Here is a 13,834-nt window from a genome sequence, read left to right as displayed (position 1 = left end):
TTAAGATTCTCTTTCTCCATCTCTCCCCTGCTCATGCAGTCTCGCTTTCTCTGAAATAAAAAAGTAATGAATAAACAAATAAATACTGGGAAGCAGATCACTCAGAATAGTACTTTTTATTCAGGGGCTACTGAAAAACCCTTCTCAAAGAATCTTTATGCTTGGTTTATACTTTGCTGATACTTATTTTTACCTAAAACTAATAATTGTCATCATGCTGATTCATTCTAAGAAGCTTGTTAGATAATTTCTCAGAGAGTTTAACATCATACATAATTCATAGCTACTTCTGATTAATTTCTCAGGCTGCAAAAATTACCGAGAAGTAAGTGAAGACTGGTTTGATGCTAAAGAAAACCTGACGGGAGTTGACTTGTCAGGAATACAAGAAAATCAAATAGAGAAGGGCAAAGGGGATCCAAAGTTTACACAAGGTTGGTTGTTAACGGTTTACTAAGAAATCCGGAATTATGTAGCTCATCTTGTAGCCATCTTTTGTGTTATTCTGGGGACTAAACTTTTAATGTTTTATTGTTGTGGCTTTCCTTTATCAATATGAAAAATAAGACATTGGACATTTGGAGGTCAATTTTTCTAGAAAGTAAATCCGTTTAAACTGTTCATTTCTCTTTCAGAAAACTGCTAAAAGCTTAAATCCCAGATTTGGTTCGCAGGTAGAGGTCCGCGTCCTCCCCCGCCGCTCAAGGCCAACACCAGTGCTCTTTCAGGGTGCTCTTTTCCCTTGACCCTCAGCAGACGTTTTCTAGAAGGAGGGGTATGTGGTGGACAGAACCAGCTTCCCAGTTTGTGTCAGGCACCCAGTGCTGTCTCTCACATGGGCATGAGAGATCAAAACTGCCTGCTTTCCCTCACTTTCGTAATTTATTTCGTTTCAAGAATGTTTTCATCTTTAGATAGTCTTTAATTGCTTATAACAGTTGTAATTTCCTCTCGTGTCCGTGATCATTGCCATTCTGTCATTTCTAGATATATGCTCCCTTCCTTTATTTTTTGCCTATATGTTTTCATCGATTTTTTCTTTTATTTGACATAATGGCAATGGTTTTTAGGGGGGTCTTTTGGCTTGTATAAATAATGCTTACTAATATTTTTAAATAAAATATAAGGAAATTTTACCTGAAGGTTCTCCAACCTGCATTAGCCACTCTTAATATACTTTACCATCAATTTATGCATTTCTTTATGCATATATGTAATACACATATACAGTTTAACATAAATGACATTATTTCATCTACTTGTATCGCAACTAATTTTTTTCCTTTCCTTGCGTTATTTTTGTCTACATCACTTGGCACGCACTGTGTACATAGCTTACTTGTTCTGTGGACTGCCTTCCCACAGTAGCTCAGAGGGGTCTGATTTTTCTGTATTTCGTTCACTACCCATACCCAGTGCCACATACAGTGTTCTGCCCGTGAGGTGTTTAGTGGTCATGTTTGTATTGAACTAGTGAAAGGAGAGTCTCCGTTGGCTCACTGTAGCTCCTTGCTCCCTCACCCCAGTGTAAAAATATACAGATAATTAGTTACACTATTTTCTCTACAACAGTACATTATAAACCAAGAGATTAAAGGAAGTAAGTTAATGAAGAAGGTTGAGTTATTATTGCCTAGAGATGAAGAATTCTGCCTGAATCCCAGCAGCACCACTTAATGAGATTTGTGACCTAAACTCCTAAGACCTTGGCATCCTTCTCTACAGAATGGAGATGATGTTAGTTGCTGGGTCACGGGGTGCCCATGAGCATTACACGAGGTGACGCGTATGCAGTGCTGGGTATATTAGAGAGTGAGAAATGTGAGAAAGTCAAACTTAAAACTCTCCCACTATTATATACAAATAGGAAACAAATTTTTTTTTTTTAATTTTTTTTCAACGTTTTTTATTTATTTATTTTTTTGGGACAGAGGGAGACAGAGCATGAACGGGGGAGGGGCAGAGAGAGAGGGAGACACAGAATCGGAAACAGGCTCCAGGCTCCGAGCCATCAGCCCAGAACCCGACGCGGGGCTCGAACTCACGGACCGCGAGATCGTGACTTGGCTGAAGTCGGACGCTTAACCGACTGCGCCACCCAGGCGCCCCAGGAAACAAACAAATTAAAGCTACTCTAAGAATTCATTCAACAGATATCTGTTGTCTACCACTGATGTGCCAGCTTATAGGTTTGGACAGTAAATTGAAAGAGTCTCAGTTCAGTAAATCCTTCTTGATTTCAGACCAAGTTCTCTTCAAAATAGAGACTGTGAAAATGCATTCTAAGAATTCTCAATTTTATCAAACAAAAAAATACATCTGTAATCCTAATATTTGTGGTTCCCAAAAAGTGCTGTGTAAATCAAGTTATTTGTACCCCCCCCCCTTTTTTTCAATGTGCCGTTACCACTGCCACAGGCTGATATTTTTCTGATTTTGAAGGTTTTGTTGGTGGGATGCTTCCCCAGCAAAGGAATAAACATAAACCCTGGCCATTGTTACCATGGGGGCAGCTAGGATCCTGTGTGCATCCAGCATCGTAGACAGCACTTCTCTGCACCAACGGCAAGGGAAAGACGCCTTTCTTGGTTATGATGTACTCAGTTATCTGATTAGACGTTATTGACCCATTTTTGAGCTGCAAGAGGCTTAGTATCAACCGATCCAGTCTCTGTGTTTTGAGGATGATGGGTTTAAGGCCCCCAAACCTTCAACCTGTACTCTAGGCTCTTGGTCTTCAGTCTAGTGCTGATATTTGGTAATAACTGCATACTAAGCTTTGTAATCATAAGAAAAAAAGTTTCAGGGTTCTTTTCAGATATCACAACAATAACGGTCATCTTCTGTTCTACATTGTTTCTCTACAAGCAGAAATGAAAAATACTGAACCTTTACGAAAAGAGAAAGGTTATTTGATACATGTTGGTGGTCTCTGCCCTTCAGTCTCTGAGGTATGCCGGGACTCATTTTTTGAGTTTCATTGTACAACCCATGAATTGTTCACATTTCAATTATTTTTCTCCCTACCTTTCACAAACTTTTATTTTTCTTTTAGGCTGACTTAAGGTCTCATTTCCGGAAATACCAAGTTTCTGAAATCGCAATCTATGATTCAACTAATTACAGGTATGTTTCCCACATTCAGTAAATGTGCGCTTGCTGGGTGTCTGCCATGTGCCAGAAGTTCTGTAGTGGACATCAGCCACAGCCCTGCTAAAATCCAGGGCCACTGCCACAGAGGTTTCCCAGCCTGGTAGAGGGAGTCACGTTAGCTACGTTAAACACATTAGCTAAAGTCACTAATTGGAGGCGTTTGGTTTTTTTTATATTTATTTTTGAGAGGGAGGACGAACAGAGGATCCGAAACAGGATCCATGCTGACTGCAGAGAGCCTGCTGCTGGGCTCAAACTCATGAACCAAACCGTGAGATCATGACGTGATCTGAAGTCAGATGCTTAACTGACTGAGCCCCCCAAGTGCCCCAGTTGGTGCTGTTCTTTTTTTTTTTTTTTTTTTTTTAAGTTTATTTATTTATTTGGGCAGGAAGGGGCAGAGAGAGTAGGAGAGAGAAAATCCCAAGCAGGCTTCATACTGTCAACATGGAGCCCACTGTGGGTCTCGAACTCATGAACCATGAGATCATGACCTGAGCTGAAGTCAATTGGTGCTGTTCTGAATCAAATCTTTCATTGTACCTTTTGATTTGCCATTAATTTAGCTAGACGGCTTATGGTTTGGGTTCTGTTCCCAGGAGCATCAGTAGCTTGCTGAATAAATTTGGGCAAGTTACTTAACCTTTCTGTACCTCAGGCTCCCATCTGTAAAGTGAGGATAACAATAATACCTTCATAGCTGTGAAACTATCATTAAATAAGTAAAGCAGTATGAGTAAAGCCTAGCATCCAATAGTGCTCAGAAAATTGTACTTTTATTTTTTTAATTACCTTTTAGTTGAGGCTTTTATATTTTTTACATCGTCTGCATATAGTCATTTCCAATGTGTATCGTGCCACTTTCTGTTTTGTGATGATTGTAGGACCATTCAAAAGTATCAAATAGTAATGGTGATAATTTCATGGAAATGGCCTTAACTGTTTTATCACTAATGATGATAGCTTTCTATTTCAGATATAAAAGTCTTTACCAATTAAGAAAATATCCTGTCTGTAGTTGGGGGTTGAAATTTATTAAAAATAGTTGTTGAATTTTGTCTTGAATGGAGTCACTCAAGATCATGTGCTTGGTTAATTTGACCTATTGGTATGTTGTTAATACATTTCACTACATTAAATTAGTTTTGTAATCCTTGAAGTATCACTTAATGTGAAGTATTTTTTTCGTATTTGTTGCATCTTTTTAAAAAAAAAACTTTGTTTTTTTTATTGCTTGAAGTATTACACATTTTGTGTGGAAATTTAGAAGGCACAACCAAAAGGAAAAATACAAGAGGTTATGAAAATATATTTGTAGTCCTGTCTTTTGAAAACAACTCCTTTTCAGATTTGGTGTATGTCCTTCTGTTAACACGCCTAGAGCTGGTGCTTACAGAAAGGTGACTCCTTTTCAGACGGATGGTTAAAATTCTGGCTGGATTTTCTGACTTCTTTTTTGGCCCTTTGATTTTGTCCCTATCAAGGTCCTGAGGACATTCTCTTACATATTCTGCCAAATGTTTTTAAAATTTGCCTTCCACAGTTTAAGCCTTTGATCTACCTGGAGGTTATGTTTGTGTATAGAGATTAATTCTAATTTCTTTAGAATGGATAACCAGCTGTCCTAAAACAACTAATCTGTGTTGGTCTGTCAGCAACTTTGCAAATGTTTCACAGTAAATTTTAATATAAAATCAATAGAGAATTCATAAGAAATGCTATCTTTTATTTCCCCTCTTTAATTTGTTTTATTCAGTTACTCTAAATAAATATTCTTCCTAATTCTAATCTAAAGTAAGTAGAGTAACTTTTTTTATTTTTAAGAGCAGCTATCTTGTAAAAGATACGTATTTGTCTTATCCAGTAGTTACAAAGTGAAGTTTGAGGCAATTTAAAGTCATTAACAACCTTCTGGTTTTCTGCTTTTATGTGTTAGGTATGCATCCCTTGCTTTTAAAAAAAGCATTGATGCGAAGATGGCCGTGAAAGAAATGAATGGGATAGAAATAAATGGGAAATCAGTAAATGTGCGTCTTGTGAAAACTCCTGGAGAATATACATCATCTCTTTCCTACAAAAATGGAATGGAGAGAAGCACCAGCAAGGAAATTAGCTCAGCCTCCTCTGTTTCGAGATTGCCCAGAACGAGGCCAAGGCAGCTGGGATCTGAGCAAGACAGTCAGGTTAGTTTTCTTGATGGATCCCGTACATGGTCTCTGTATATGCCAGGCTGCAATAAGGAGCTTTGCAGAACAAGTAACTCTAGAATCAGGGATCTTGAAGTGGGAATGAGAATGTTAACCTGAACCTTGGACCCGGCCTAACCTGTTCTTTGTGCCAGTCCAGTAGCTCTGGGCGGTGGAGGGGGAATGTAGATCTTTGTAGACCTGGCTAGAGACTCATTTCTCTTTACCATTAATTAGGCTCTTCACCAGTGCTTGCCAGTATTTTTTTGTCTCTTATTTCGCAGACAGTATTGCTGTGCAAGTAGTTAATTACGCTCTCATCATCCTTTTTACACAGTTAATCTTAGCACAAAATTGTTAAAACCACAAAATAAAGTGATTGTGTTATGTATGCCCCCGATTCTGCCTTATCAGGGTCTTAAAACACCACATGAACAGGGATGAAGTCGCCTCATTCACTCCCATCTCTCCACTGCTCAGCAAAGTGCCTGGCATTCTAGAACATCATTCCAGAATATTGTCTTATGTTCCATTTCCTTTTCTTATGATCTCACTTCTTCCAGAATGTCATATAAATGATACCATGTACCTTATTTGTCTGAGCTCCTTTGAGATTGATCCATATTGTTGTGTGTATAGCATTTCATGCTGTTCATGTTTTGACCATTTTTATTGGCTTTTTTTTACTTTTTTTAGGTTTTCATTTAAATTCCACCTAGTTAATATGCCGTATAGTATTAGTTTTGGGTATGCAGTGTAGTAATTCAACACTTCCTTATATCAACCGGTGCTCATCATGGCGGTCATATGTTGACATATGTTCCATCTATCCCTACTTTGTTGAGGGTTTTTTTCAAGAATAGAGGCTGTATTTTTTCAAATGCTTTCTCTGCATTTTTTAACAGGATCATATGGTTCTTTTTTTCTTTATTGATGTGGTATATCACAGTTGATTTGCGAATATTGAACCAACCCTGCAGCCCAGGAATAAATCCCACTCGGTCATGGTGAATAATTCTTTTAATGTACTGGTCCATTCGATTAGCTGGTATTTTTTTGAGAATTTTTGTATCCATGTTCATCAGGGATGTTGGCTTGTAATTCTCTTCTTTAGTGGTGTCTTTGCCTGGTTTTGGAATCAAGGTAATGCTGGCATCATAGAATGTGTTTGGAAGTTTTCCTTCCACTTCTATTTTTGAGACAGTTTGAGAAGAATAGGAATTATTCTCCTGGGAAGCCATGTGGCCCAAGACTTTTGTTTGTTGGGAGATTTTTGATTACTGATTCAATGTCTTTACTGGTTTTGGGTCTGTTCAAGTTTTCTATTTCTTCCTGTTTCAGTTTTGGTCGTTTGTGAGTTTCTAGGAATTTGTCCATTTCTTCCAGATTGTCCAGTTTGTTGGCATATAATTTTTCATAGTATTCTCTTATAATTGTATTTCTGTGATGTTGGTTGTGATCTCTCCTCTTTCATTCATAATTTTATCTATTTGGGTCCTTTCTCTTTTCTTTTTGATAAGTCTGGCTAGGGATTTATCAATTTTATTAATTCTTTCAAAGAACCAGCTGTTCGTTTTGTTGATCTGCTCTACTGGGTCTTTTTTATTTCTACATTGTTTATTTCTGCTCTAATCTTTATTATTTCCCTTCTTCTGCTGGCTCTAGGGTTTATTTGCAATTCTCCTAGCTCCTTCAGGTGTAAGGTTAGGTTGTGTATTTGAGACCTTTCTTGCTTCTTGAGATAGGCCTGAGATATTCTTCCCTCTTAGGACTGCCTTTGCTGCATCCCAAAGGTTTTGAATTGTTGTGTTTTCATTTTCACTTGCTTCCAAGTATTTTTTATTTTTTCTTTAATTTCCTGGTTAACCCATTCATTCTTTAGTAGGATGTTCTTTAACTTGCATGTATTTGAGGGCTTTCCAAATTTTTTCTTGTGGTTGACTTCAAGTTTAATTGCATGTGGTCTGAAAATATGCATGGTATGATCTCAGTCTTTTTGTACTTGTTGAGGGCTGATTCTTGCCCCAGTATGTGATCTATTCTGGAGAATGTTCCATGTGCACTTGAAAGTAATGTATATTCTGCTGCTTTATGATGAAATGTTCTGAATATATGTTAATCCCACGCAGTCCAATGTGTCATTCAAAGGCACTGTTTCCTTGTTGATTTTCTGCTTAGAAATATCTGTCCATTGCTGTAAGTGGGTGTTAAAGTCACCTATTATTCTTGTATTGTTATCAATGAGTTTCTTTATGTTTGTTAATTAATTGGTTTATAAATTTGGGAGTTTCACATTGAGGGCATAGATATTTATAATTGTTAGATCTTCTAGTTCATCTGATAAAAGTATGGCTACTCCAGCTTTCTTTTGACATCCATTAGCATGATAGATGGTTCTCCATCCCCTCACTTTCAATCTGCAGGTGTCTTTAGGTCTAAAATGAGGCTCTGGTAGGCAGCATATAGATTGATCTTGGTTTTTTAGCCATTTTGATACCCTGTGTCTTGATTGGAGCATTTAGTCCATTTACATTCAGAGCGATTCTTGAAAGATACACATTTAGTGCCATTGTGTTAACCCATTGAGTTCGTATTTCTAGTGATGTTCTCTGGTCCTTTCTAGTCTTTGTTGCTTTGGTCTTTTTTTCTCTACTCAGAGAGTACCCCTTAAAATTTCTTACAGGGTTGGTTTAGTGGTCACTAACTCCTTTAGTTTTTATTTATCTGGGAAATTCTTTATCTCTCCTATTCTGAATGACAGCTTTGCTGGTTAAAGAATTCTTAGCTGCATATTTTTCCCATTCAGCTCGTTGAATGTATCCTGCCACTCCCTTCTGGCCTGCCAAGTTTCTGTGGACAGAGCTCCTGTGAACCTGCTCTATCTTCCCATGTAGGTTAAGGTGTTGTTTCGTTTTGTTTTGTTTTTACCTTGCTGCTTTCAGGATTCTTTCCTTGTCCGAATAGTTTGTGAATTTGACTGTGATATGCCTTGGCGATGGTCGACTTTTGTTGAATTTGATGGGAGTTCTCTGTGCTTCTTAGATTTAGATGTATGTGTCCTTCCCTAGATTAGGGAAGTTTTTAGCTACTTTGTTTGAATAAACTTTCTGCCCCTTTTGCTTTCTCTTTATTTTCTGGGACTCCTATGATACAAATATTACTCCTTTTTAATAAGTCACTGGGTTCCCTAAAATTACCTCCGTGATCTGTTAGCTTTCTCCCTCTTCTTTTCAGCTTCATTATTTTACATAATTTCATCTTCTGTATAACTGATTTGCTCCTCTGCTTCATCCATCCTCATTTTTATGGCCTGCATTTGGGTTTGCATCTCAGTTATGGCGTTTTTAATTTTGGCCTGACTAGATTTTAGGTGTTTTTTTTTTTTTTTTAATCTCTGCAGGAAGGAATTCTCTGATGTCTTCCATGCTTTATTTAAAGCCCAGCCAGTATCCTTATAACCATTGTTTTAAATTCTAGTTCAGACATCATACTTATATCTGTATTGATTCAATCTCTGGCCATGAGATCTACTTCCTATTCTTACTTTGGGGTGAATTCCTTAATTTTGTCATTCTGTCCAGAAAGAAAAGAAGGAAAACAAAACAAACAAAAAAAGAAAAACAAAAACAAAAACAAACTAGATCCTGGGTGTGTTTAGGTCTGCTTGTAAAAAGAATCTAGATTCAAAAATTTTAAATAAATGAAATGAAAGTAAACAAAAAAATATCTAAAAATATGTACATAAATTTTAAAAATAATAAGAAATTTAAAAGGATTTGAAAAAAATGAAAAAAATAATAAAAAATTTAAAGAATAAAAGTAAACAGCAAGCTAGATCCTATTTCCCCTGGAGCTAAAGCTTTGCAGCACTATGATCAGTAGACTTGGTGCAAGAGAGGGGTTTATACTGGTCTTCTGAGGGAGGGGCCTGCTGTGCTGATTCTCAGGCTGACTTATTTCAGTGGAGATGCACCTCCAGGGTGCAGGGGGGCAGGCAGGTGTAAGTGGTCCTGTCCTCCACTATGTGGCGCTGTCTTGCCCCCTGAAGGCTTTCATGCCTGATGGGTGGAATGAATATGGCCATGCCCTGCTCTCTAGCCCAGGATGAAAGATTGCATCCCTACTCTTCAGGGAACCCTCACAGAAGAGTAATCAGTCACCCTTCTTGCATCCCCCAGTTTCCGTCAGAACTCTGCATTCACCCTGCCTGTGTCTGAACTTTTTTATTTCAGATGTGCAGCTGAGTTTCAAAACTCCAAATTTTAGGCACTCCTGCTTGGTTGGCACTGTTCCTCTTGGGGAGGGTCTCCCCGCACTTTTGCCATTTGCTTTCTGACCTTGCAAGGAAAGTGGTGGCACGACCCCGCAGTGGTTTGGAGTTTATCACAAAATAGAGCAGACAGCCTGCACCCTGCTCGCTGCCCTCAGCGGCCGTCCCGCTCCTGTGCCTGGAACCGTGCAGCACGTTGGCACCACCTGTTCTTGTGACCCAGGGGATCCTCAGACCACACTGTCACTCGTGCAACTGCACCCCACTTTGCAACCTGAGCACCTTTAAGCCAGGCACATCCCCCACCATAGCAGGGTGCTAAAAATTCAGATTTTGCCCTCTGAAGCTTATACTACTTTGGGGTAGCCTCCATAAGCAGGCTCACTCCCCACGGCTGGACCCACAGTTATATCTCCCCCAAGTCAACTCTCTACACCTGCTACCTTCCAGAAGGTGGTCACTTTTCTACTTGTAGACTCACAGGTTTTGTTCTCTCTCCACTTGATTTGTAGGGTGTACAGAAGGATGTGATAACTATCTAGTTGTGTTGGAGGGATGACACAAGCTTCGAGTGCCCTTACGCCGCCATCTTGACTCCTCCCTCCGAGTTAATTCTTATTTAATATGTGAGATATTGTCACCTTTCTTTTCTCAGATTCTCAAGATTTTTTCATCACATTCATTTATTCAGGAGAGGCTTATTGTCTACAATGAGAGGCAGAACTTCTCTGCTGCCTACTCATTATGTGACTGGGCAGATTACCTAATCTCTGTGTCTGAGCTTCCTTATCTTAAAACGGGAATAATAGTTCCTACTTGGCAAATGTTGTGAGGTTTAAATGAGGTTAATACAAAAAAAATTCTTAGAACCATGCCTGGCACAGAAAATGCACTCAGTCGATGTAACTATTACTGTTGTTGTTTGCCAGTAATTGGGCTCTTTCTTAGAAATCTCCTCTTTTCGGTGGCTGAGCTATCAATTGTATCCCAAACTTTTATTTATTCAAGTTATTATACACCCATTGTATACATAAAAACTCTAAGCACTGGGAAGGCAGCAGTGAACAAAACAGACCAAAAAATAATGTGTTCTTATACAGCCTAAAGCTAGTGAAGGAGATACAGTATTAAGCAATTAAGTAAAATAGGTAATATTCTGGGATAGGTATAATATTTTATATATCTCGGCCTGTCTTTTTATTTGAACTTTAAAGTCTCAGCCCTTCCTTTTTTAAACTTTTATGGGATATACAGTAGTTTCCTACAATTTATAGCCAACTTTCACAGTTCATAGTAATTAATCATTTTATTTCCATCTGTTTGATTGGATTGTAACTTTCATAAGTGGAAGGGGTTCTAATTTACATCACTAGCTTTCCCTCCATATTATGTGGCCCACTTCTGGACATAGCTTGTATTGATTATATATTTAGTAAATAAAATGTAGGATATTTACAGTTACCGTGTAAACCAACCTTCCTCTGTCAGGTTGGGTAAGAATTAAGCCTCCGTGCTCTAAGCCTAAGATACCCACTGTATATGGTGAATTAACCTCTCTTCTGTGCACCAGAAATGGAACTAGCTATGTCCTATCTTTGAGGAAATTGAGAAAGTAGTTGATACCTTTGTTCTGTGGGTCAGATGAAGAATCCCAGTTGAGAAAGACTGATTTAGACATAGCTTCAAATATTTTGTAACTACTATTAGAGAACAGGTGTAGCATTTTTTTTAACTAACATGGCTCTGAACACGGCTCAAGGAAATCTGCTTGATGTAAATAATCCCAAATCAAAGTAAATTTCTTAGGAATTTGGATTTTACCATTTATAATTTTAAATTCTGTTTTAATTACATAAGCTGACGTGTCTATATAATGGTTCCTGCTTTTAAGAAAACTTTAACATGCTTACTTAGGGTGTCAAGAAGAATTGTAAACAGATTGAATCTCCTAAATTATTACCTGATACTCCTACTCGATTCATACCTCCAAATACGTTGAATCTGCGTAGCTTTACCAAAATCATGAAGAGACTGGCTGAACTACATCCAGAAGTTAGCAGGTAATGAATGACTTCAATTGTGTTTTAAGTGGTTTTAGTATTTTTATGTACAAATATAGTTCAATGCAATAGCTTACCCATATTTAGAATGTACTGCTTTGGAAAGGACAAGTGCTCATGTGTGTTTTCCTTTTGCATAGAGACCATATTATAGATGCTCTTCAGGAAGTAAGAGTAAATCATAAAGGTTTTCTGAATGGCTTATCTATTAATACTATTGTGGAAATGACTTCATCTGTTTTGAAAAACTCTGATTCCAGTTAGGAATAAAAGAAGCAACAAGAGGTAAATTAAGCATATCTTTTATAGTTAAATATTACTTAAACATTGTAAGCTATTGGGGCGCCTGGGTGGCTCAGTAGATTGAGCATCTGACTTCATTTTGGCTCAGGTCATGATCTCAGAGTCATGGGATTGAGCCCCGTGTTGAGCTCCGTGCTGAGCATGGAGCCTGCGTAGGATTCTCTCTCCCTCTGTTCCTCTCCGCCACTTGTGCTCATGCATTCTCTAAGATTAAAAAAAAAATTTTTTTAAGCTATTGATTTTGTTTTCAAATAGAAATAGTATTAAATTTAAAAATAATGATATTATAAAATTAAAAAGCAAATACACCGTATTAGTTAACTCTTAATGCAAAACCAGTTACCCAAAACTTGATTGGCTCACACAACATTTATCATCTCATAGTTTGCAGGTCAGGATTCAGCAGTGGCTTAGCTGGCTGGTTTTAACGTAGGGACTCTTGTGATGTTGCAGCAAGGTGTTGCCTGGGCTGCAGTCATCAGGAGGCTTGACGGACACTGGAGGATGTGCTGCTAGGACAGCTCATTCCCAGGACTGTTGGCCACATGGGCCTCACCGCATGGGCCTCTCCTTGGGGCTGCAGTATCTGTACGTTGTGGCAGCTGGCTTCCCCAGAGCGGAGCAAGATGGACGCTCCAGTTTCTTTGTGACCTGTCACACTCCATGGTTTCTGTCACATTCTTTTAGATGTGAGTCACTGTGTGCAATCCATACTCCACAAGAGGGGATTAAGTTCCATCTCTTGAAGAAAAGTAGATCAAAGAATTTGTGTATATGTTTTTTAATTACATGCACCAACATAGGATCTTTTGTTATAGTGAATGGGGATTTGTTTTCACTTATAGCTGTCTAGGTGATTAAAGCCAGCTTTTATAGACAGCAGCTCAAAAAGCCGAATAAATTTAAAGAATATCTGTTGAAACAAGGCACTGGGGAGCTGTCGAGGTAATGAGGAATCGGTGGGCCAGGGTACAAGCGATGAGTCTCAGGGAAACGTGCCCAGTGTCGGGACCACTTTTTCCGTGCTATTATTGGCAGAGGGGGAGCTAGTTTAAGGGACCCTCGGATGGCATTGAAGCCAGGGAGATGGGGCGTTGGTGAACTCTCAGCAATGGGTTGGAACCTCAGCAGGTTAAGTAACTGAACCAGAAACAGAGTTCCTCAGAGAGACTGTAACTCAGCTTCAGAAGTTATTTCCTAAGTTGGAGGGATCTGGGGTTATTTCTTTCATGCACCTAGAGGAAATGAAGACAAGAATTCTCTGGAATAAAGCAGTATCATTTTAGGCTTCAAATTATTTCTGCCAACAATTTTGCACATACCAGTTATTTTGTAAATAAGAGTGCACAATCCAAAATAACTAATAAATGAAGTGAGACCACATGAATGAAAATTAGCATAAACACTAGATTATAGAAATTACCCACAGGGACTCCAAATGTTTAAGTTATCAGACACATTAAAAAAATATATGCTTATAGGGATGCCTGAATGGCTCAGTTGGTTAAGCATCCAACTCTTGATTTCAGCTCAGGTTGTGATCTTCCAATTTGTGAGACCGAGCCCTGAGTCGGGTTCCCACCCTTGACAATGCAGAGCCTGCTTGGGATTCTCTCTCCCTCTCCCTCTCTCTCTCTGCCCCTCCCCGGCTCATGCTCGCGCTCTCTCGCACACGTGCGCTCTCTCTCAAAATAAATAAATATTTTTTAAAAAAGAAGAAAACACATATTCTTATATGTGGTAGACTGTGGCAAAAATGGCCATAGCTGTTCTCTTCCCTGCACTCATGACCGTGTGCAATGTGACTTTGAGGCTCCTTTCATCAAGATGTGCAGTCTGTTTTCCCACCCACTTGAATCTGG

The 13,834-nt window shown here is 38.7% G+C and overlaps 1 protein-coding gene across 3 annotated transcripts in view; it reads left to right on the top strand.

Moving 5' to 3' along the window:
* The window catches only part of RBM44 (RNA binding motif protein 44), a 46,580-nt gene that overhangs the window by 21,870 nt on the left and 10,876 nt on the right, over positions 1-13,834 (top strand). For all 3 annotated transcript variants that reach the window (XM_040450507.1, XM_040450505.1, XM_040450506.1), the window contains 6 exons: positions 306-434; positions 2,872-2,951; positions 3,056-3,126; positions 5,090-5,336; positions 11,524-11,669; positions 11,810-11,954. In XM_040450507.1, the coding sequence (XP_040306441.1) occupies positions 306-434; positions 2,872-2,951; positions 3,056-3,126; positions 5,090-5,336; positions 11,524-11,669; positions 11,810-11,933 (797 nt within the window). In that variant the 3' untranslated portion in view covers positions 11,934-11,954. The remainder of the gene's footprint in view (positions 1-305; positions 435-2,871; positions 2,952-3,055; positions 3,127-5,089; positions 5,337-11,523; positions 11,670-11,809; positions 11,955-13,834) is intronic.

Source organism: Herpailurus yagouaroundi, unplaced genomic scaffold (genome assembly GCF_014898765.1).
Source record: "Herpailurus yagouaroundi ecotype Mexico unplaced genomic scaffold, PumYag 202, whole genome shotgun sequence".
NCBI classification, from domain to species: domain Eukaryota; kingdom Metazoa; phylum Chordata; class Mammalia; order Carnivora; family Felidae; genus Herpailurus; species Herpailurus yagouaroundi.
The sequence above is the reverse complement of the archived record's forward strand: the minus strand, read 5'-3'. Positions and strand labels throughout refer to the sequence as shown.